This window comes from Brassica rapa, chromosome A04 (assembly GCF_000309985.2).
Source record: "Brassica rapa cultivar Chiifu-401-42 chromosome A04, CAAS_Brap_v3.01, whole genome shotgun sequence".
Taxonomy (NCBI): Eukaryota; Viridiplantae; Streptophyta; class Magnoliopsida; order Brassicales; family Brassicaceae; genus Brassica; species Brassica rapa.
In genome coordinates this window covers 11,045,210-11,069,858 of record NC_024798.2, presented here as the reverse complement: position 1 = coordinate 11,069,858, position 24,649 = coordinate 11,045,210, and the positions used below count along the sequence as shown (strand labels likewise).

The 24,649-nt window shown below is 36.1% G+C and overlaps 3 protein-coding genes and 1 long non-coding RNA gene across 9 annotated transcripts; 3 read left to right on the top strand and 1 right to left on the bottom strand.

The window, feature by feature from the left end:
* Positions 1-133: 133 nt before the first annotated feature.
* On the top strand, positions 134-9,607 carry LOC103864106 (F-box protein At3g08750). Of its 4 annotated transcripts, none has more exons than XM_033289745.1 (4): positions 134-1,920; positions 2,016-5,816; positions 6,541-6,774; positions 7,044-9,607. In XM_033289745.1, the coding sequence occupies exon 2, from the start codon at positions 2,527-2,529 to the stop codon at positions 3,886-3,888; it is 1,362 nt and encodes a 453-aa protein (XP_033145636.1). In that variant the 5' UTR covers positions 134-1,920; positions 2,016-2,526; the 3' UTR covers positions 3,889-5,816; positions 6,541-6,774; positions 7,044-9,607. The 4 variants fall into 4 exon arrangements, with proteins under 4 accessions (XP_033145636.1, XP_018514025.2, XP_033145637.1 ...); XM_018658509.2 differs by having other exon boundaries at positions 134-3,889; positions 4,049-5,816; XM_033289746.1 differs by adding an exon at positions 6,918-6,966 and having other exon boundaries at positions 134-5,816.
* On the bottom strand, positions 9,403-18,686 carry LOC103848345. 2 transcript variants are annotated; one of them, XR_004457309.1, is made up of 10 exons: positions 18,599-18,686; positions 13,095-18,426; positions 12,940-12,986; positions 12,789-12,858; positions 12,667-12,723; positions 12,450-12,555; positions 12,269-12,363; positions 11,827-12,066; positions 11,677-11,745; positions 9,403-11,574 (listed from the first exon to the last, which is right to left on the bottom strand). It is a non-coding gene; the product is annotated as an uncharacterized LOC103848345 (long non-coding RNA). The 2 variants fall into 2 exon arrangements; XR_004457308.1 differs by lacking the exon at positions 18,599-18,686 and having other exon boundaries at positions 12,647-12,723; positions 13,095-13,235.
* On the top strand, positions 15,727-22,852 carry LOC103849391 (F-box protein At3g08750-like). Of its 2 annotated transcripts, XM_033289749.1 has the most exons (4): positions 15,727-17,141; positions 17,301-19,069; positions 19,794-20,027; positions 20,297-22,852. In XM_033289749.1, the coding sequence occupies exon 1, from the start codon at positions 15,779-15,781 to the stop codon at positions 17,138-17,140; it is 1,362 nt and encodes a 453-aa protein (XP_033145640.1). In that variant the 5' UTR covers positions 15,727-15,778; the 3' UTR covers position 17,141; positions 17,301-19,069; positions 19,794-20,027; positions 20,297-22,852. The 2 variants fall into 2 exon arrangements, with proteins under 2 accessions (XP_033145640.1, XP_033145639.1); XM_033289748.1 differs by having other exon boundaries at positions 15,727-19,069.
* Positions 22,270-22,867, top strand: LOC117133469 (mitochondrial import receptor subunit TOM7-1). Its single transcript, XM_033289767.1, has one exon. It carries the CDS (start codon positions 22,461-22,463, stop codon positions 22,644-22,646), a length of 186 nt encoding a protein of 61 aa, XP_033145658.1. The 5' UTR covers positions 22,270-22,460; the 3' UTR covers positions 22,647-22,867.
* The last annotated feature ends 1,782 nt before the right edge of the window (positions 22,868-24,649 follow it).

Sequence of the window (24,649 nt, the reverse complement as noted above, 5' to 3'; positions counted from 1 at the left end):
GGAGCGGGGGGAGCTGGGGGGGGGGGGGGGGGAGGAAGAAGATTAAGCTTTTCTCAATTAATTTTTTTTTAATAAAACCATTAACCAAACTTCCCAAACCAACGATTTCAATCACAAACCCAACCCATCCCCCCAACCCAATCACATTACAATTTTCGATTTTCATTCAACCCATCCCCCCAAATCAAAGTCAGTTTAGTCTTTCCACATTTCAATAAAGAGTTATGGGTATAGATGATTTTAGTAGGTATAGGAGATTGAGTGATGAGGAGGATGGACAAATGAGGTGATGTCCCCCTCTATACTCTATCAAAATAATCAGAGAGTTCCTTTTCAAAAAAAAAAGATCATCAGAGAGCTTTTCTCCTGATCATCATCTTCCAATCCGATATTCTCTTTTGTCAATATTATCGTTCAGATCAATGCTTTTGATTAAGAATTGAAAGTTTATTTATGTTGTTTCTCATTATGTCTTGTATCATCTTTACAAACACATCTGCTGAATTATGTCGATCTTGTGGCTTCAAGTTACCACAAGCCAAACCTATTTGCAACATCTCAACCATCTCTTCCTCTATACCCATCAGAGAAATGCACTTTGGTCCGATGATTATAAAAGGCCAAGACTCAACAACCCAATTAAACCAATAAAAAATTACGATCCGAAATTTCAATTGGCTTGCTCGGTTTGGTTTAGATCGTACCAATTCGGTTTGGTTTATCAATAACATAGAGCTAAACGGCATCGTTCTGAGTCCCATCGGCTCTCTTATAACCGTTATGAAGGGCTAATCAGATATTATTGATCAAAAAAATCAGATATTATTTTTTTATGATTGATTTTGATGATAATCAATAAAGGAATTATTTAAGAAAGTAACAAATAGTGTTTGTATAAAAATATTAATAAGATATTAGAATTGTTTTTAAATATTGCCTAATTATAAAAAATACGGTATTAAAAATAGTTTTTTATTTTTTGTTGCCATTTACAATACAATTTCTCATTTTTTAAAGTTCAGGGCCTTCAGGCATCGAATTCTTTATTTTTTCGGGTGCAAATAAACGGAATGTATTCTATTCAATTATCCGAAATTAACTTTAACCATGTATAAATGTTATAAAATTCTTGGAATCAAGTGCACCTCACCTTCTTTAGATCCATACATATATAGAAAAGGAATATTATTGTACCCTTTTTTTTTTTACTGTACTCTACAAACTGCAAAAAAAGGAGCAAATAAGCAAAATCATTAGATACAGTATTATGTTGGTCAACAAGATGACCATCGTTAATTTATGACTAAAACATGCTACTCTATTTTATACAAAAATGTTGTTTTTTAATATTTCCAATGAAAAGTTGACAAAGTATATATATTTGCTAATCTTAAACCAGGATGATTATGGAAAAAAAGTTATTTTTTGAGTTCCAAAATATAGATGATTAATAAATGATGTTACTGTTAGTTGAGAATTTGACAATTTAAATCATGTAGTTTTTCTTTCAACTACTAAAATTATAAATAATTATTAAATAATATTTTTAAAAAAGTATATTTTTAAAAAAATATAAATAATTATTAAATAACACGAAAACACTTGAGAAAATCCCATAAAAAAAAAATACTCTCAACACATTTAATATCAAGAAGATGATGACCATTTATATTAAAATAAAATAATTACAGTTATACTCTTAATTTCTTTTCGCTACATGCAAGATTCACATCCCCTATATATAGTCTTTGCCTCCAAATTGGTTCTCTTGATCGTTAAGCGAAGAAAGCCGGAAACATCACTTTTCTCTACTCCACCTTCAACGGTTAACTCGAGTTCGTGGTTTCTTCATTTTCCCCGGCGATTTTCTCCTCGCCACTCTCCTTCGCCCTCCGTTTCAAGTTCAATTTCGCGGCGCAGGTATGTACGAATTATCCCCCGTTTTGCGAACGATCGCCATGAAAGTCTATTTCTTGGTTTTCTTGATTGTATCTAATCAGTTCGTTTCAAATCAGATTCACGTCTACATCCACTTCCACTTCCACGGCGCGGCGCGATTCTTGTTGATTCTTGATTTTCCGTCGAGGTATGTATCCCTTAAAGAAAGATCTCCATGAAAGGTCACGTCTTGCTTTTCTTGTGTTATATTGATATAATGAGGTTTGTATAATTGGTAAGAAATAGTTGTTTGTAGTCCTTCTTCCGCCTTCGTGATTAGATCTTTCTCTAAAGGACCTTTAAGTTTCTTTGTATAATTGGCAAAAGAAAATGGTTGTGGTCATGAGTTTGTATAATTGTCAAGAAATGAGTTGTTTTGTAGTCTTTGATTAAGCTCTTGCTTCAGTCTTGGTTTTTTTTTTGTGTTGTTGCTGATCAGGTTTGTATAACTGGCAAAAGAAAATGGTTGTGGTCATGAGTTTGTATAATTGTCAAGAAATGAGTTGTTCTGTAGTCTTTGATTAAGCTTTAGTCTTGGTTTTTTTTGTGTGTTGTTGCTGATCAGGTTTGTATAACTGGCAGAAGAAAATGGTTGGTAAGATTGTTCTGGAAACTGGAGATATCTTGAGTCCACCAAAGCCTGATGAGAGTTCACGCAAAATGGTTACTTCAGAGTCTCAAGCTGCTGATGATCTTAAGGCAAAAGGAGATATGCTCAAAGACAGCTCCGGTGATTTGATTGGAAATGAAGAGTCGGTTGTGTCAGAAAAGCCTGATGAGAGTTCACGCAAAATGGCTACTTCAGAGTCTCAAGCTGCTGATGATCTCAAGGCAAAAGGAGATATGCTCAAAGACAGCTCCGGTGATTTGATTGGAAATGAAGACTCGGTTGTGTCAGAAAAGAATATTCCTCAGGATCTTATTGAATTGATTCTTCAACGCCTTCCAGTGAAGTCAATTTTTCGCTTCAAATTGACTTGCAAAGACTGGAGGAGTCTCTCTACCCTCCCAAGGTTTATCTACAAACACTTACAAGTTAGTCAGAGGCGGCTGTTTCTTCACATAAGGGGCTCTCAAGTTTGGCAGCTTGATCTAGAAACTGCGACATATTCAAGGATCCAAGACTTTGGAGAAGAAATTGGAAGCATCTCACACTGTGATGGCCTGGTTCTGTTGAGCACATCTTGCTATGAGCCTTCAACCAAAACTCTCTCAAGGAGGATAGCTATATGGAGTTGCTCTCATGGTGAATGCGCCTGGATACCTAGAATTGGGCTCTCCTTCTATGATTTCTACTGCCTAGGGAGAGATAGCAAGAAATCCTACAAAGTATTGCGATTCACACATGGAAGACATGATCAGGGTGATTTTGAAGCAGAAGCAGAAGCTGAGTTATATGATCTTGACTCACATCGCTGGAAGACTGTTGAGATAATAGATGACTGGATTACACATGGCAACGGCAACTTTGGAGTCGTGTCCGTTGAAACGAGCTCATATTGGGTTGCTGCGACAGAGGGTAAATATTTTGTCCAGAGCTTTGACTTCACTGCCGAATGTTTTAGAGCCATAACTCTCCCAAAAGCAGTTGCTCTCTCTGGTGGAAAAACACTGGCTCTGTCGCCATTTGAACACCAAAAGCTGTCTATTTTGTGTCAGATAGCAGACAAAACCGAGCTTTGGATTACTCAGGTTGGAGATGTTGTGAATTGGGAGAGGTTTCTTGTTTTTAGAGGACATCAGCTTATACCTCACAATCCAGCCTTTCTCATCATGGAAAAAATGGTCAAGGTGTTTTGTGAAGAAGTAACGGTTGATAGAAGTTTTGCTAAGATCAAAATCAGACAGATAGGTCAGGGCGGCTTTGAAGATACCCAAATAGCTCAATATCGATTTGATAGGCCTACAAGGAGTTGCCTGTATACAGAGAGTCTGGTTCCCTTGCCATGAGGTGCGTTTGGTTTTTATTAGGTATTTTCTTAAGGTGCGTTAGGTTTTTATGAGGTGCGTTTGGTTTCAATGACAATATTTTCTTATGCGTTTGGTTTCAATAACAATATTTTCTTAGGCGTTTGGTTTTGATGAGGTGCGTTTGGTTTTTCTTATGCAGGTACAATGTTTCTGAGGCAAAGCATCAATATAGTCTTCGGTGACAGAACAGTTTTTTTTTTCTCTGGGAGTATGATAGGAAACCAGATGCGGCAGACAAGGTGTTTCTGAACATGTTAATACAAATTTGTTGTAGATTTGCTTAAGAGATTCTTTTTGGATTGGGATACAGAGATACTATAGAGTCAACGGTAAAGTACAGTTTTTTTCCTGAGAGAGTATGATAGGAAACTAGAGGAGGGAGAGCAAAGTGTCTCTTTAACATGTTCTTGTTGTGGATTTGGTTACAGATTCTTTTTGGATTGAAATACATAGTCAGTCAAGTGAACTGAACTTTTACTGAATTCAAAGTTGAGATCCATCTCTGATGGTGGTGTTTGCTGTGTTGTTTGGTTGATAATCTTGTTCACACTGATAGCTTATGCTTTCAGTGACTTAGTCTTGTCCAGATGGTCTTTTTCTGATGTTTTTCAAGAACATGAAGATTCCAAACATACACATAACAAATGACAAAGAGCAAAGAAACTTTCACTATAAAAGAGAGAGAGAAGGCGACCCTCTTATTACAAATAAGAAGAACTAAATACATTAGCCTTTAGTGCCTCAAACTTCATTAGTTTGATGAAACCAGTTATGAGCATACATCCCACAATAAAGAGAGCAATCCTTGGCCTTGCAGACCAAGATTTGGCTTCCAACAACTCATTCCTAACCCTTTAGATATATGAGCTTCGACCTTCACCTTCGTTTCCATCTGCTCAAACACACTTTCTTGTTAGTGTCTTTCACCTCTGCTTCAAGTCTTGCATTTTGGTAAGCCACTGACTCTGTGTCATCTAACAAAGCTTCATACACCCATTTGAAAGCACGATTGTCATTGTTTGCATAAGGGTGGTAGCTTGGAACCTCAAGGATGGTCTCAAGACTAGAACCATCCACAATGGGCAAACACATGCATATACTTGACAAGAGATTTGTTGAACAATGGAAGGGTATCTTCCAATCAAATCAATCTGAAACTTAGCCTTATCAAACCCAGTGACTGGATGAAGATCATTCAAGAATGTGGGTATCAACTCTGATCCATCAGCGCCATCTTTAATACATCCGTTCCATGAGCTCTTCAGCTAAGTCAGTCAAAGAGAAATATCAAAAGCCATTGGTGATAATCAGAAACCCTTAAAAACTCAAGGTAGCAGTAGCAACAACCAGCAATGTAAGATATACAGAGAAAGCTTTCTAAAAGAGAGAAGTGAATTAGGTAAATTTTAGTAAACTTTTTTTTTTTTTTTTTTTACTTTTATCACTTGCAGAAGAGTGTTGTAGTTATTCCCTCGCAGCCTTGAGGTGATTTGCTTCGGCCAAGTGTATGTATGTAGCTTTCTATTACACGCCACCCCTTTGCAAGAGATGTGTTTATTTTTGGGTCTCTTTTATTTTCGACAGCTAGATCATTTTAATTTAGTCTGTAATCAAATTAATTTGGGTAATCAACACAATAATGAAGTGTATATCGGACTTTTAAATTCATTAAGAGAAAGACATGTCGGTAAATCTTTTATTCTTATTTGTGCCGTTCGACTTTACGACCTATATCGCAGATCCAATCCCGGCGAAGAACAACAGAAAGCCATTGGAGCAGAAGAATGAAAATGATATCGCGTAGACTTACTCCTCGCCTGTCTCCGCCAAGGAGATGTCAGTTAAGTCTTTCGACAAAGTTCTGTTGGAGAAGGAGTTGGAAGATGGAGGAGTTCAAACCAAACATGGTACGATCTCTATGTCTTGATTTTTAGCTTTTGGTTAGGTTTTGTGATTAGATTCGGACTTGGTTAGTTCTCGATTCTGCAGATAGGATTTGAACATTTGAGACCTGTTTGATAGTCGACCATTAGATTCAGTTCATTACAAGACCTGTTACTGATTACGAGTTCATTACAATACTCACTCTGTTTTGATAGGAAGGAAAAAAGAAAACAGATGTATGATTTTCAAAGGGTTTGGTAGACGAAGTGAGTGAGATTAGAGCCATAAAAGTAGGAAGAAGTGATAAAAGAAGATGGTGGGGGAAAAGATTATAACTATGTGGTTGACTTTTCCATCACAAGTTCTCGTGGTGACACATGTAACACGTTAGAGAATGAAATCGTTGTGTGTGTGTTTGCGCAAGCCCTTGTTTTATTTTATTTTTTATTTTTTTAACCCTAGGGTCTTTGTTTCTGTTGGAAAGATTAAAACGGTAACAGATGACTTGGTAGCTGCAACTGGTATTGACAAGTTCAGTGTTTCCTATCCATGTGATTTTTCCTAAGAGAAAGGCTTTGTTGTAATAACATCTTATCCATGTGTCCTGGAAATGCTAAGTAACCTAGCATGAGAAGTTGGCAGAATGTCATTGTCTAAGATTACTCTCTTTGCTCATAACCTTGTCACTGATTCTACTACTTTCAGTTGCTATCAATTGGCTGCTTTAATATGCTGATTGGTTTCCAGGTCATATGTTGATCAATGTCAGAAAACTGGATGCGTGGGGGATACTTGCTTCCATCAATGTCAATTTTCAGCTGATGGAAAAGCCATTAAGAGCCACTTTACCTGCGATGGAAACAGTGGGATTGCAAAAGTGATTGTCAGTACGAATTGCATGATGACTAGAGGAAAAGAGACGGAGAGAAACCTACCAAGTACTTCGTTAAATGGCCACTCAAACATGTCTATGGCATTCAGGTAACTTCCTCTTTGCTTAGTCTCATATGTATATATATATGTCTACTACATCTGATGAGACTTTACAAAAACAGATCATATGTATATGTTTGGTTTCTGGTTTCTTGGTTCAAGATTGTTCTGTTCTGTGTTTGCTCTTTCAGACGTTCGCTTGTGGTCTACTATTTTCAAATTTTTGAACTTAACAAAGAGGTCTGTTCTTTTCGTATGTATGTATACTTGCATATATAGGTTTGATAGTGAAGGATCTCCTGTGTAATATTAAACAGGTGGCAGAAAAGAACAAGGAGACATAACTGGAAGCAATGGAGGAATAAAAAAGGACGAAGGAAGAAGAGGCCATGAGTCAAAAGAAAGATGAAGATGATCTCATGGAACTCCATAAACAAGAAGCTCTCTTAACTGCATAAGAAGAAGGAGAAAACAGACAATCTGATCAAGGTCACTCATTGACTCACACTTTCCCCTTTTAACTCACTAAAATGCATCGGTGGAATTGATCACTGCTACTGCTTGCACTGAGAATAGATGGAAGTTTTCATGATTGTAATTCTGCTCATCTACACCCGTTCAACGCTTTGGTTTGTTTCATTTTCTCAAGCTTGAATCCTTTCAGCGTGGATATAGAGTCTTTTATGCTAAAAATACTGTTTCCTTGGACTCTAAAGTCGTAAATGATATCACAAAGATATTTGATACGATTAAGTATTTAGAAGCGCAACGTTAGTATACATCTCTTACAAAGTCGCAAACCATAAACATTATGTTGTACAAATATCGACGAATTGTACAAGTCACCATATACATATTGCCTCATAACGAATTGTACAAGTCACAGGACACATTTGAACTTATTATTTGAAGTTAAAAACAAGACAAGAGTACGGCTTTAAAAAAAATAACTTGTTGCTGAAGCAAACAAATGTTTTAACAAGCAAAAAAATAACTTGTTGCTTGCAGGCCAGTAGCCTTGTACTTTGCTTTGTCTGTTTTGTACATGAACAACACACGAGCATGTCAACGTTACCACCAAACAAGTTTTGTTATTTGTTTGATAAATATCATAACCTTGGGTTCGAAAAAAAAAAAAGAAGAGAACAAACCGTAAGAACGACAATAGATTGGTGTTTTATAACGCCAAAGTTGAAGTTGAGAAGCTCTCACTTCTTGACTTGAGAGGTTTTAGAGTGGCTGAAACAGAGCGACCCTTGGGCTTAAGTAGAGCGAACCCTTATTGACTCTATGCACGTTCGTCTTGTGTTAGTTACTCATCTCGATTGGTATCTAGCTAACGTGAAACATAAACTTAGAAAGTATGCAAGTGATGCTAGATTTAAGAACTTTGTGTGTACCAGTTTATGCTAACGGCTTGATTTGAATGTCCAAACTTTAGCAAAACTTTGCTTTCTTAAAATCTCACATTCACAAAACTTCAAACCTATGGTATCTCAACATATACCTGTTGCCGTTACTTCTTCCACAAGAGGCACAGACATTAAAATTCTTGTAGCTTAAGATTCCAAACAATTTAGCATGCTAAAATCCAACAAACCTAGCTAGCTAGCTAGAGAAAAAGAAACTAAATAAAATATTATACAAAAAAAACGAGCAATATCGAAACGTACGAATCACTTCTCCTCCTCGTCCTTTGTTGGATTCTTCCTCGTCCTTTGTTGGATTCTTCTGCAAGGTTATGCGAAGAGAAGATAACCACAGTTCCTTGGATCGGTTTTAATGGTCAGCTCGGTGGAACAGTTTGTGCACTTGAAGTAGAACCTATAAATTTCAATCCCTAGGTATGTTTCTTCGGTGACTTGTTCTACACGTCTATTGAATTTGGTGCCCTCCGACATGTAATTACCACACTTGTTGCAACGAGCAGGCACCGGAAGCATAAATCGATTCTTTTTCTGATGGTTCTTCGGTTTCAGGAGGCGAGGTATCATCTTCGGATCAAAGTCTGCCGGATAATTCTTGTTTAGGACTTTGCGTTCTGCCATATCTTCACAACACAACGAATGGTTTGAATCAGAATAGTTAAGGGTTTTAATTCTACTCTCTGCTTTAGAACTAAGAGCCTTGACCACCTCTCTTTTTATAATACTCGAATTTTCCTTATCCCAATTGTGTTAACAAACCGACTTTGATAAATAAAAGGAAAATAACCTTTTTGTTTTTTTGGTTCAAAAAATAAAAGGAAACTAACCATTATCAGGTTTTGTATTGTAAAAAAATTATCTAGTATGTGTGTTTTAAATACGGCCGAATGTAGTTGGGCTTGTGATGTTTAGTTGTGGGCTTAGTGTCAATATCGGCTTCTCTGGACTACGCATAGCTCTAAAGAAGGATATCAAAAAAAAGAAAAAAAAATCTCCGCAGACGCGCATCTCTATAGACTTTTGACAGAGAAGAGAACCTCTAAGATCGGAATCCATGGAATCGCTCAAAGGAAAAGGGAAAGGATCGAGGGGAGCTTTGGAGCTCCTCAAGGAATGGACCAATTGGTCTCTGAAGAAGGCCAAAGTCGCGACTCACTACGGCTTCATCCCTCTCATCATCGTCATCGGCATGAACTCCGATCCTAAGCCACATCTCTTCCAACTCCTTAGCCCTGTCTGATCCTCCTGTTTCATCATCATCATCTTCGTCAAAACCAGATCAATCAATCCTTTCCGATCTTCTCGTTAGATCTTCTTTATGTTCAGTAACTAAGTTTTCAAATGCTTTCTCTATGGTTCTTGTCTGTATGGAATCAGTTAGCTTATGATAATGTTCATTTAGCAAGAACCAGTAATGCTTTTGATTAAGAATTGAAAGTTTATTTATGTTGTTTCTCATTATGTCTTGTATCATCTTTGCAAACACATCTGCTGAATTATGTCGATCTTGTGGCTTCAAGTTACCACAAGCCAAACCTATTTGCAACATCTCAACCATCTCTTCCTCTATACCCATCAGAGAAATGCACTGTGGTCCGATTATAAAAGGCCAAGACTCAACAACCCAATTAAACCAATGAAAAATTACGATCCGAAATTTCAATTGTCTTGCTCGGTTTGGTTTAGATCGTACCAATTCGGTTTGGTTTATCAATAACATTTTTTTTTTTTTTTTTTTTTTTTTTTTGGAACAGGTTTATCAATAACATATGGTTTGGTTTTGGTATATACCATACAAACCGAATGAATGTGATTTTATAAAAAAACCGTAGGATATAGATATGGTTTGGTTTATAACCAATTAAACCGAATAAACCGAACAAAACCGATCATAAGTAGAAACATGTAAATATATATATATTTTATAACGAGGCATGAAAACCTATAAGTTATTTTTTTTTGGTTAATAACCACTACCATATTCTCCTGATCATCATCTTCCAATCCGATATTCTCTTTTGTCAATATTATCGTTCAGATCAATGCTTTTGATTAAGAATTGAAAGTTTATTTATGTTGTTTCTCATTATGTCTTGTACCATCTTTACAAAACATCTTCTGAATTATGTCGATCTTGTGGCTTCAAGTCACCACAAGCCAAACCTATTTGCAACATCTCAACCATCTCTTCCTCTATACCCATCAGAGATATGCACTTTGGTCCGATTATAAAAGGCCAAGACTCAACAACCCAATTAAACCAATCAAAAATTACGATCCGAAATTTCAAATGTCTTGCTCGGTTTGGCTTAGATCGTACCAATTCGGTTTCGTTTATCAATAACATAGAGCAAAACGGCACCGTTCTGAGTCCCATCGGCTCTCTTATAACCTCACGAAAAAATTACATGTAAACATCTTGAAGCCTTGTCCTTGTTACACAAACCGTAAACCTAGGTTTGTTCGATATGGTAAAACCGAACCACAACCACGTTTGTTATGAAGGGCTAATCAGATATTATTTTTTATGAGTGATTTTGATGATAATCAATAAAGGAATTATTTAAGAAAGTAACAGATAGTGTTTGTATAAAAATATTAATAAGATATTAGAATTGTTTTTAAATATTGCCTAATTATAAAAAAAAAATACAGTATTAGAAATAGTTTTTTTTTTGTTGCCATTTACAATGCAATTTCTCATTTTTCAAAGTTCAGGGCCTTCAGACATCGAATTCTTTATTTTTTCGGGTGCAAATAAAAGGAATGCATTCTCTTCAATTATCCGAAATTAACTTTAACCATGTATAAATGTTATAAAATTCTTGGAAGCAAGTGCACCTCACCTTCTTTAAATCCATACATATATAAAAAAGGAGTATGTTGAACAAAAAAAATAATAAAAAAATATAGAAAAGGAGTATTATTGTACCCATTTTTTTTTACTGTACTCTACAAACTGAAAAAAAAAGGAGCAAATAAGCAAATCATTAGATACAGTATTATGTTGGTCAACAAGATGACCATCGTTAATTTATGACTAAAACATGCTACTCTATTTTATACAAAAATGTTGTTTTTAACATTTCAATGAAAAGTTGACAAAGTATATATATTTGCTAAGGTCTTTGGCTTAAAATGAAGTTATATTGTTCCCACAAACACTTTTTTTGGTTTTATCCACGTAAGGCCTGAAAGCCGAAATCCATATGAAGAAGATGAGAAAGGAATAAAATCCTATTTGCTCATCCCCGCTTGGCTTTACTGACACTTAAAACACACACACACAGATAAAACTCTGTTATTATATATAAATAATATGTTAATCAAAGCTCCTCTGCAAACTAAACACATGCCATTTTCTCCATTTGGATATGTCTCCAAGCTTTGTTATTGCACCCACAAGCGCATGTTCTTGCTCCTGAATCAAAAGGTAATATAATCAATTATTTGAGGCGTTTGTATGTATATAAACGTAAAACTAAGAAAGAAATGGTATTTGTTGTTGTAGCCATCATCAAACCTCCAAAACTCTCTTTGCCATTTCAACTTCTTGAGGATCTGGATTGTGTGAACCACGAACTCTCTCCACCTATTAGTAAAAGACATCACTGTTTGAGAAATAACAAATACATCACTGTACAACTCAGCCTTGACAACAATTAAAACCAACCTCTCTGATTAGGACACTGGTCGGACGACTGATTCGTATATCGACATGGTTCCTTTTCCCAGTTCCATTCTGTGATGGTCTGAGTTCGTTTTTGATAGAGGTCTTAGCCAAACTGCTTCCCTTTTGTAGAACATTGTTTGGTCCTGTAGTTCTACTCAGAACATTGGCCTGTCCGTTGTAACCATATGGATTACCTGCCCCATGATCCTCTGCAATCCACTCGATATCCCTAGGAGATATCTGTACAAATATTAGAGATCTTGGTTACCAAATTAACACAGAATTGTTGATCATTGTGTTTTCCTCAAAACGTTAAATGATCAAAAAAGTAATTAGCTCTGCGAGTTTAACCCATTCCCACGTCTCATTAAGTGTTCCAATGTCATAAACACGTATAAGGAAACTTCTTAGAAACTGTAAGCCAATTTAAGAAGCCACACACCTCAACAGGATCATACTTGGTCATGACTTGCCCTCGTGGAGGTTGATCCGAAGGACGGTATGAGATGGGTTTTGCGGAAGAAGACCAGGGAAAACCTAAGGAGAAAAACTCATTAAAAGAACTGTTCCTCGTAAAGAAACTAACAACCTCCTAAACCAATATTATGACTTTTTTAACTCACTGGTTTTTGCTTTTTGTCCTTCACTTTCACACTCTCACACTCACTTTTTCTGCTCAGCGTCATTCTACTCCAACCAGCTTTTTACCTTCTCCGCTTCCTTTGACACCTTAATAAGAAACAGAAAAATAAACGCAGTTTTAGCAGTGCTCGCCTACATGTTTCTAAAGAGAGATGTGTGGGTGTGTGTGTTCGTTTACTTAAGGATGAGGTAAACAACCTCGTCGAGTTTTACTTTCGGGAGCCAAGTTTTGTTCGTCTCCCACTCTTTTATGATCTGCAATGTGGTTGAAACTCAGCCGGATTGTTTCTTGTTTATCATGAGAAAACTGTTAAATTGACCTCTTTCACTTCGGTTGGGTATTTCTGAGTGTAGTCAACTGCTACTGGTCGTGCTGTAAGCTCCTCTGACCTGTACATATATTTAAAAAATGGTTTGTGAGAACATTTTCAGGAAGTTTAGGTACGATCTAAATATGGGCAGAAAACAAACCGCAAAGATATGGGACTGCCAATGGCTTTTAGTGAGTCAAGTCGCTCCTGAAACTCAATGGCATTAGAACTAAAAACATCATAATATGGGTAAAGTGAAAGCGACGATTTTTAGCATTAAAAGAACAATGAAGTAGCCGAGATAGTGATCTGTACCTTCTCTTTGGTAGCATAAACATAATATTCAAGGTTGTTTTTCAACTCAGGCGTTCTTCTTCTTTCCCTATCTTTCTCGTCCAAGGCTTCTAATTTTATCTTAGCTTCAGCAAGAGACTCTTTCGTAAAAGGTGCTCCAGGGCCAACAGTTTTCTTGTTACAGGTTTATAAACACATTCGGTTAGTAACGTTATATAGAAATAATGGATTGCAACATAGGTGGATTTATAAGCAATCGAAATACTAAGTTCCATTTCATGAACTGTACCCTTAGATCTAAATATCTTTGACGATGTAATTTTTTTTTAAACTAAGTAGAACTACGCTTACACAATCTTGGAGATGTTCTCGTTTGACTTGTCTCCTCAACCTTATGGGTCTTCTGCTTCTCCTTCAATATCTTCCCCACCGAATCAGATTTAATTGATTTCTTATTGGCTTTGGTTGTCATCTCTCCAACGACTCTATCAAAATAATCAGAGAGTTCCTTTTCAAAAAAAAAAGATCATCAGAGAGCTTTTCTCCTGATCATCATCTTCCAATCCGATATTCTCTTTTGTCAATATTATCGTTCAGATCAATGCTTTTGATTAAGAATTGAAAGTTTATTTATGTTGTTTCTCATTATGTCTTGTATCATCTTTACAAACACATCTGCTGAATTATGTCGATCTTGTGGCTTCAAGTTACCACAAGCCAAACCTATTTGCAACATCTCAACCATCTCTTCCTCTATACCCATCAGAGAAATGCACTTTGGTCCGATGATTATAAAAGGCCAAGACTCAACAACCCAATTAAACCAATAAAAAATTACGATCCGAAATTTCAATTGGCTTGCTCGGTTTGGTTTAGATCGTACCAATTCGGTTTGGTTTATCAATAACATAGAGCTAAACGGCATCGTTCTGAGTCCCATCGGCTCTCTTATAACCGTTATGAAGGGCTAATCAGATATTATTGATCAAAAAAATCAGATATTATTTTTTTATGATTGATTTTGATGATAATCAATAAAGGAATTATTTAAGAAAGTAACAAATAGTGTTTGTATAAAAATATTAATAAGATATTAGAATTGTTTTTAAATATTGCCTAATTATAAAAAATACGGTATTAAAAATAGTTTTTTATTTTTTGTTGCCATTTACAATACAATTTCTCATTTTTTAAAGTTCAGGGCCTTCAGGCATCGAATTCTTTATTTTTTCGGGTGCAAATAAACGGAATGTATTCTATTCAATTATCCGAAATTAACTTTAACCATGTATAAATGTTATAAAATTCTTGGAATCAAGTGCACCTCACCTTCTTTAGATCCATACATATATAGAAAAGGAATATTATTGTACCCTTTTTTTTTTTACTGTACTCTACAAACTGCAAAAAAAGGAGCAAATAAGCAAAATCATTAGATACAGTATTATGTTGGTCAACAAGATGACCATCGTTAATTTATGACTAAAACATGCTACTCTATTTTATACAAAAATGTTGTTTTTTAATATTTCCAATGAAAAGTTGACAAAGTATATATATTTGCTAATCTTAAACCAGGATGATTATGGAAAAAAAGTTATTTTTTGAGTTCCAAAATATAGATGATTAATAAATGATGTTACTGTTAGTTGAGAATTTGACAATTTAAATCATGTAGTTTTTCTTTCAACTACTAAAATTATAAATAATTATTAAATAATATTTTTAAAAAAGTATATTTTTAAAAAAATATAAATAATTATTAAATAACACGAAAACACTTGAGAAAATCCCATAAAAAAAAAATACTCTCAACACATTTAATATCAAGAAGATGATGACCATTTATATTAAAATAAAATAATTACAGTTATACTCTTAATTTCTTTTCGCTACATGCAAGATTCACATCCCCTATATATAGTCTTTGCCTCCAAATTGGTTCTCTTGATCGTTAAGCGAAGAAAGCCGGAAACATCACTTTTCTCTACTCCACCTTCAACGGTTAACTCGAGTTCGTGGTTTCTTCATTTTCCCCGGCGATTTTCTCCTCGCCACTCTCCTTCGCCCTCCGTTTCAAGTTCAATTTCGCGGCGCAGGTATGTACGAATTATCCCCCGTTTTGCGAACGATCGCCATGAAAGTCTATTTCTTGGTTTTCTTGATTGTATCTAATCAGTTCGTTTCAAATCAGATTCACGTCTACATCCACTTCCACTTCCACGGCGCGGCGCGATTCTTGTTGATTCTTGATTTTCCGTCGAGGTATGTATCCCTTAAAGAAAGATCTCCATGAAAGGTCACGTCTTGCTTTTCTTGTGTTATATTGATATAATGAGGTTTGTATAATTGGTAAGAAATAGTTGTTTGTAGTCCTTCTTCCGCCTTCGTGATTAGATCTTTCTCTAAAGGACCTTTAAGTTTCTTTGTATAATTGGCAAAAGAAAATGGTTGTGGTCATGAGTTTGTATAATTGTCAAGAAATGAGTTGTTTTGTAGTCTTTGATTAAGCTCTTGCTTCAGTCTTGGTTTTTTTTTTGTGTTGTTGCTGATCAGGTTTGTATAACTGGCAAAAGAAAATGGTTGTGGTCATGAGTTTGTATAATTGTCAAGAAATGAGTTGTTCTGTAGTCTTTGATTAAGCTTTAGTCTTGGTTTTTTTTGTGTGTTGTTGCTGATCAGGTTTGTATAACTGGCAGAAGAAAATGGTTGGTAAGATTGTTCTGGAAACTGGAGATATCTTGAGTCCACCAAAGCCTGATGAGAGTTCACGCAAAATGGTTACTTCAGAGTCTCAAGCTGCTGATGATCTTAAGGCAAAAGGAGATATGCTCAAAGACAGCTCCGGTGATTTGATTGGAAATGAAGAGTCGGTTGTGTCAGAAAAGCCTGATGAGAGTTCACGCAAAATGGCTACTTCAGAGTCTCAAGCTGCTGATGATCTCAAGGCAAAAGGAGATATGCTCAAAGACAGCTCCGGTGATTTGATTGGAAATGAAGACTCGGTTGTGTCAGAAAAGAATATTCCTCAGGATCTTATTGAATTGATTCTTCAACGCCTTCCAGTGAAGTCAATTTTTCGCTTCAAATTGACTTGCAAAGACTGGAGGAGTCTCTCTACCCTCCCAAGGTTTATCTACAAACACTTACAAGTTAGTCAGAGGCGGCTGTTTCTTCACATAAGGGGCTCTCAAGTTTGGCAGCTTGATCTAGAAACTGCGACATATTCAAGGATCCAAGACTTTGGAGAAGAAATTGGAAGCATCTCACACTGTGATGGCCTGGTTCTGTTGAGCACATCTTGCTATGAGCCTTCAACCAAAACTCTCTCAAGGAGGATAGCTATATGGAGTTGCTCTCATGGTGAATGCGCCTGGATACCTAGAATTGGGCTCTCCTTCTATGATTTCTACTGCCTAGGGAGAGATAGCAAGAAATCCTACAAAGTATTGCGATTCACACATGGAAGACATGATCAGGGTGATTTTGAAGCAGAAGCAGAAGCTGAGTTATATGATCTTGACTCACATCGCTGGAAGACTGTTGAGATAATAGATGACTGGATTACACATGGCAACGGCAACTTTGGAGTCGTGTCCGTTGAAACGAGCTCATATTGGGTTGCTGCGACAGAGGGTAAATATTTTGTCCAGAGCTTTGACTTCACTGCCGAATGTTTTAGAGCCATAACTCTCCCAAAAGCAGTTGCTCTCTCTGGTGGAAAAACACTGGCTCTGTCGCCATTTGAACACCAAAAGCTGTCTATTTTGTGTCAGATAGCAGACAAAACCGAGCTTTGGATTACTCAGGTTGGAGATGTTGTGAATTGGGAGAGGTTTCTTGTTTTTAGAGGACATCAGCTTATACCTCACAATCCAGCCTTTCTCATCATGGAAAAAATGGTCAAGGTGTTTTGTGAAGAAGTAACGGTTGATAGAAGTTTTGCTAAGATCAAAATCAGACAGATAGGTCAGGGCGGCTTTGAAGATACCCAAATAGCTCAATATCGATTTGATAGGCCTACAAGGAGTTGCCTGTATACAGAGAGTCTGGTTCCCTTGCCATGAGGTGCGTTTGGTTTTTATTAGGTATTTTCTTAAGGTGCGTTAGGTTTTTATGAGGTGCGTTTGGTTTCAATGACAATATTTTCTTATGCGTTTGGTTTCAATAACAATATTTTCTTAGGCGTTTGGTTTTGATGAGGTGCGTTTGGTTTTTCTTATGCAGGTACAATGTTTCTGAGGCAAAGCATCAATATAGTCTTCGGTGACAGAACAGTTTTTTTTTTCTCTGGGAGTATGATAGGAAACCAGATGCGGCAGACAAGGTGTTTCTGAACATGTTAATACAAATTTGTTGTAGATTTGCTTAAGAGATTCTTTTTGGATTGGGATACAGAGATACTATAGAGTCAACGGTAAAGTACAGTTTTTTTCCTGAGAGAGTATGATAGGAAACTAGAGGAGGGAGAGCAAAGTGTCTCTTTAACATGTTCTTGTTGTGGATTTGGTTACAGATTCTTTTTGGATTGAAATACATAGTCAGTCAAGTGAACTGAACTTTTACTGAATTCAAAGTTGAGATCCATCTCTGATGGTGGTGTTTGCTGTGTTGTTTGGTTGATAATCTTGTTCACACTGATAGCTTATGCTTTCAGTGACTTAGTCTTGTCCAGATGGTCTTTTTCTGATGTTTTTCAAGAACATGAAGATTCCAAACATACACATAACAAATGACAAAGAGCAAAGAAACTTTCACTATAAAAGAGAGAGAGAAGGCGACCCTCTTATTACAAATAAGAAGAACTAAATACATTAGCCTTTAGTGCCTCAAACTTCATTAGTTTGATGAAACCAGTTATGAGCATACATCCCACAATAAAGAGAGCAATCCTTGGCCTTGCAGACCAAGATTTGGCTTCCAACAACTCATTCCTAACCCTTTAGATATATGAGCTTCGACCTTCACCTTCGTTTCCATCTGCTCAAACACACTTTCTTGTTAGTGTCTTTCACCTCTGCTTCAAGTCTTGCATTTTGGTAAGCCACTGACTCTGTGTCATCTAACAAAGCTTCATACACCCATTTGAAAGCACGATTGTCATTGTTTGCATAAGGGTGGTAGCTTGGAACCTCAAGGATGGTCTCAAGACTAGAACCATCCACAATGGGCAAACACATGCATATACTTGACAAGAGATTTGTTGAACAATGGAAGGGTATCTTCCAATCAAATCAATCTGAAACTTAGCCTTATCAAACCCAGTGACTGGATGAAGATCATTCAAGAATGTGGGTATCAACTCTGATCCATCAGCGCCATCTTTAATACATCCGTTCCATGAGCTCTTCAGCTAAGTCAGTCAAAGAGAAATATCAAAAGCCATTGGTGATAATCAGAAACCCTTAAAAACTCAAGGTAGCAGTAGCAACAACCAGCAATGTAAGATATACAGAGAAAGCTTTCTAAAAGAGAGAAGTGAATTAGGTAAATTTTAGTAAACTTTTTTTTTTTTTTTTTTTTACTTTTATCACTTGCAGAAGAGTGTTGTAGTTATTCCCTCGCAGCCTTGAGGTGATTTGCTTCGGCCAAGTGTATGTATGTAGCTTTCTATTACACGCCACCCCTTTGCAAGAGATGTGTTTATTTTTGGGTCTCTTTTATTTTCGACAGCTAGATCATTTTAATTTAGTCTGTAATCAAATTAATTTGGGTAATCAACACAATAATGAAGTGTATATCGGACTTTTAAATTCATTAAGAGAAAGACATGTCGGTAAATCTTTTATTCTTATTTGTGCCGTTCGACTTTACGACCTATATCGCAGATCCAATCCCGGCGAAGAACAACAGAAAGCCATTGGAGCAGAAGAATGAAAATGATATCGCGTAGACTTACTCCTCGCCTGTCTCCGCCAAGGAGATGTCAGTTAAGTCTTTCGACAAAGTTCTGTTGGAGAAGGAGTTGGAAGATGGAGGAGTTCAAACCAAACATGGTACGATCTCTATGTCTTGATTTTTAGCTTTTGGTTAGGTTTTGTGATTAGATTCGGACTTGGTTAGTTCTCGATTCTGCAGATAGGATTTGAACATTTGAGACCTGTTTGATAGTCGACCATTAGATTCAGTTCATTACAAGACCTGTTACTGATTACGAGTTCATTACAATACTCACTCTGTTTTGATAGGAAGGAAAAAAGAAAACAGATGTATGATTTTCAAAGGGTTTGGTAGACGAAGTGAGTGAGATTAGAGCCATAAAAGTAGGAAGAAGTGATAAAAGAAGATGGTGGGGGAAAAGATTATAACTATGTGGTTGACTTTTCCATCACAAGTTCTCGTGGTGACACATGTAACACGTTAGAGAATGAAATCGTTGTGTGTGTGTTTGCGCAAGCCCTTGTTTTATTTTATTTTTTATTTTTTTAACCCTAGGGTCTTTGTTTCTGTTGGAAAGATTAAAACGGTAACAGATGACTTGGTAGCTGCAACTGGTATTGACAAGTTCAGTGTTTCCTATCCATGTGATTTTTCCTAAGAGAAAGGCTTTGTTGTAATAACATCTTATCCATGTGTCCTGGAAATGCTAAGTAACCTAGCATGAGAAGTTGGCAGAATGTCATTGTCTAAGATTACTCTCTTTGCTCATAACCTTGTCACTGATTCTACTACTTTCAGTTGCTATCAATTGGCTGCTTTAATATGCTGATTGGTTTCCAGGTCATATGTTGATCAATGTCAGAAAACTGGATGCGTGGGGGATACTTGCTTCCATCAATGTCAATTTTCAGCTGATGGAAAAGCCATTAAGAGCCACTTTACCTGCGATGGAAACAGTGGGATTGCAAAAGTGATTGTCAGTACGAATTGCATGATGACTAGAGGAAAAGAGACGGAGAGAAACCTACCAAGTACTTCGTTAAATGGCCACTCAAACATGTCTATGGCATTCAGGTAACTTCCTCTTTGCTTAGTCTCATATGTATATATATATGTCTACTACATCTGATGAGACTTTACAAAAACAGATCATATGTATATGTTTGGTTTCTGGTTTCTTGGTTCAAGATTGTTCTGTTCTGTGTTTGCTCTTTCAGACGTTCGCTTGTGGTCTACTATTTTCAAATTTTTGAACTTAACAAAGAGGTCTGTTCTTTTCGTATGTATGTATACTTGCATATATAGGTTTGATAGTGAAGGATCTCCTGTGTAATATTAAACAGGTGGCAGAAAAGAACAAGGAGACATAACTGGAAGCAATGGAGGAATAAAAAAGGACGAAGGAAGAAGAGGCCATGAGTCAAAAGAAAGATGAAGATGATCTCATGGAACTCCATAAACAAGAAGCTCTCTTAACTGCATAAGAAGAAGGAGAAAACAGACAATCTGATCAAGGTCACTCATTGACTCACACTTTCCCCTTTTAACTCACTAAAATGCATCGGTGGAATTGATCACTGCTACTGCTTGCACTGAGAATAGATGGAAGTTTTCATGATTGTAATTCTGCTCATCTACACCCGTTCAACGCTTTGGTTTGTTTCATTTTCTCAAGCTTGAATCCTTTCAGCGTGGATATAGAGTCTTTTATGCTAAAAATACTGTTTCCTTGGACTCTAAAGTCGTAAATGATATCACAAAGATATTTGATACGATTAAGTATTTAGAAGCGCAACGTTAGTATACATCTCTTACAAAGTCGCAAACCATAAACATTATGTTGTACAAATATCGACGAATTGTACAAGTCACCATATACATATTGCCTCATAACGAATTGTACAAGTCACAGGACACATTTGAACTTATTATTTGAAGTTAAAAACAAGACAAGAGTACGGCTTTAAAAAAAATAACTTGTTGCTGAAGCAAACAAATGTTTTAACAAGCAAAAAAATAACTTGTTGCTTGCAGGCCAGTAGCCTTGTACTTTGCTTTGTCTGTTTTGTACATGAACAACACACGAGCATGTCAACGTTACCACCAAACAAGTTTTGTTATTTGTTTGATAAATATCATAACCTTGGGTTCGAAAAAAAAAAAAGAAGAGAACAAACCGTAAGAACGACAATAGATTGGTGTTTTATAACGCCAAAGTTGAAGTTGAGAAGCTCTCACTTCTTGACTTGAGAGGTTTTAGAGTGGCTGAAACAGAGCGACCCTTGGGCTTAAGTAGAGCGAACCCTTATTGACTCTATGCACGTTCGTCTTGTGTTAGTTACTCATCTCGATTGGTATCTAGCTAACGTGAAACATAAACTTAGAAAGTATGCAAGTGATGCTAGATTTAAGAACTTTGTGTGTACCAGTTTATGCTAACGGCTTGATTTGAATGTCCAAACTTTAGCAAAACTTTGCTTTCTTAAAATCTCACATTCACAAAACTTCAAACCTATGGTATCTCAACATATACCTGTTGCCGTTACTTCTTCCACAAGAGGCACAGACATTAAAATTCTTGTAGCTTAAGATTCCAAACAATTTAGCATGCTAAAATCCAACAAACCTAGCTAGCTAGCTAGAGAAAAAGAAACTAAATAAAATATTATACAAAAAAAACGAGCAATATCGAAACGTACGAATCACTTCTCCTCCTCGTCCTTTGTTGGATTCTTCCTCGTCCTTTGTTGGATTCTTCTGCAAGGTTATGCGAAGAGAAGATAACCACAGTTCCTTGGATCGGTTTTAATGGTCAGCTCGGTGGAACAGTTTGTGCACTTGAAGTAGAACCTATAAATTTCAATCCCTAGGTATGTTTCTTCGGTGACTTGTTCTACACGTCTATTGAATTTGGTGCCCTCCGACATGTAATTACCACACTTGTTGCAACGAGCAGGCACCGGAAGCATAAATCGATTCTTTTTCTGATGGTTCTTCGGTTTCAGGAGGCGAGGTATCATCTTCGGATCAAAGTCTGCCGGATAATTCTTGTTTAGGACTTTGCGTTCTGCCATATCTTCACAACACAACGAATGGTTTGAATCAGAATAGTTAAGGGTTTTAATTCTACTCTCTGCTTTAGAACTAAGAGCCTTGACCACCTCTCTTTTTATAATACTCGAATTTTCCTTATCCCAATTGTGTTAACAAACCGACTTTGATAAATAAAAGGAAAATAACCTTTTTGTTTTTTTGGTTCAAAAAATAAAAGGAAACTAACCATTATCAGGTTTTGTATTGTAAAAAAATTATCTAGTATGTGTGTTTTAAATACGGCCGAATGTAGTTGGGCTTGTGATGTTTAGTTGTGGGCTTAGTGTCAATATCGGCTTCTCTGGACTACGCATAGCTCTAAAGAAGGATATCAAAAAAAAGAAAAAAAAATCTCCGCAGACGCGCATCTCTATAGACTTTTGACAGAGAAGAGAACCTCTAAGATCGGAATCCATGGAATCGCTCAAAGGAAAAGGGAAAGGATCGAGGGGAGCTTTGGAGCTCCTCAAGGAATGGACCAATTGGTCTCTGAAGAAGGCCAAAGTCGCGACTCACTACGGCTTCATCCCTCTCATCATCGTCATCGGCATGAACTCCGATCCTAAGCCACATCTCTTCCAACTCCTTAGCCCTGTCTGATCCTCCTGTTTCATCATCATCATCTTCGTCAAAACCAGATCAATCAATCCTTTCCGATCTTCTCGTTAGATCTTCTTTATGTTCAGTAACTAAGTTTTCAAATGCTTTCTCTATGGTTCTTGTCTGTATGGAATCAGTTAGCTTATGATAATGTTCATTTAGCAAGAACCAGTAATGCTTTTGATTAAGAATTGAAAGTTTATTTATGTTGTTTCTCATTATGTCTTGTATCATCTTTGCAAACACATCTGCTGAATTATGTCGATCTTGTGGCTTCAAGTTACCACAAGCCAAACCTATTTGCAACATCTCAACCATCTCTTCCTCTATACCCATCAGAGAAATGCACTGTGGTCCGATTATAAAAGGCCAAGACTCAACAACCCAATTAAACCAATGAAAAATTACGATCCGAAATTTCAATTGTCTTGCTCGGTTTGGTTTAGATCGTACCAATTCGGTTTGGTTTATCAATAACATATGGTTTGGTTTTGGTATATACCATACAAACCGAATGAATGTGATTTTATAAAAAAACCGTAGGATATAGATATGGTTTGGTTTATAACCAATTAAACCGAATAAACCGAACAAAACCGATCATAAGTAGAAACATGTAAATATATATATATTTTATAACGAGGCATGAAAACCTATAAGTTATTTTTTTTTGGTTAATAACCACTACCATATTCTCCTGATCATCATCTTCCAATCCGATATTCTCTTTTGTCAATATTATCGTTCAGATCAATGCTTTTGATTAAGAATTGAAAGTTTATTTATGTTGTTTCTCATTATGTCTTGTACCATCTTTACAAAACATCTTCTGAATTATGTCGATCTTGTGGCTTCAAGTCACCACAAGCCAAACCTATTTGCAACATCTCAACCATCTCTTCCTCTATACCCATCAGAGAAATTCACTTTGGTCCGATTATAAAAGGCCAAGACTCAACAACCCAATTAAACCAATCAAAAATTACGATCCGAAATTTCAAATGTCTTGCTCGGTTTGGCTTAGATCGTACCAATTCGGTTTCGTTTATCAATAACATAGAGCAAAACGGCACCGTTCTGAGTCCCATCGGCTCTCTTATAACCTCACGAAAAAATTACATGTAAACATCTTGAAGCCTTGTCCTTGTTACACAAATGTTCAATATGGTAAAACCAAACCGTACCGAACCGAACCGAACGAAAATAGATAATATGGTTTGGTTTTGGTATATACCATACAAACCGAATGGATGTGATTTTATAAAAACCGTAGGATATAGATATGGATTGGTTTATAACCAATTAAACCGAATAAACCGAACAAAACCGATCATAAGTAGAAACATGTAAATATATATATATATTTTATAACGAGGCATGAAAACCTATAAGTTATTTTTTTTTGGTTAATAACCACTACCATATATTTTATAGTAATAAATAAGCCTAATTTGTAAAACATTTGAACTATAATTAAATAACAATTCATCGCAACCGAAGATTCTTATTTTCTTAGTCTTCCTTTTTGATCTTTTTGCTTTACTAAATTAAAATAAAGATTATAAATTTTATGGATAATAATTAATGAAAATGTTTTACAACTTTTTTCTTATCTATAAACGAACAGAGTTTTGTGTTCAATCTAAGAAACATGACTCTGATGGAAAAACTTTTTTTCGTGCTTCATGCTTATGTTTTTTTTTTTTTTTTCAATATTTCGAGCTTTGATTTTAAATCTAGATTTGATTATTTTATTAGATGGTAAAAGCATTTTTTTTATTTGTTTGTTCTTTTGTTTAAACATTTAATATTTTTTAATTAATGATAGTGTTGACAACATGACTCTAAAATTCATATAATATGATGGCAAACAAAATAATTATGTTTTTTGGTATAAAACCGAATAAACCAAAAACCGACGGTATATAAACCGAACCGAAATAAATATGGATTTAGAATGGTAGTTGTATTTTACTAACCGAAATACCAAAAAACCGAAAAAA

Excerpts from the sequence above, each read along its gene's own strand:
- LOC103849391 (XM_033289749.1), top strand. The coding sequence starts at position 15,779 with ATGGTTGGTAAGATTGTTCTGGAAACTGGAGATATCTTGAGTCCACCA.
- LOC117133469 (XM_033289767.1), top strand. The coding sequence starts at position 22,461 with ATGGAATCGCTCAAAGGAAAAGGGAAAGGATCGAGGGGAGCTTTGGAG.
- LOC103864106 (XM_033289745.1), top strand. The coding sequence starts at position 2,527 with ATGGTTGGTAAGATTGTTCTGGAAACTGGAGATATCTTGAGTCCACCA.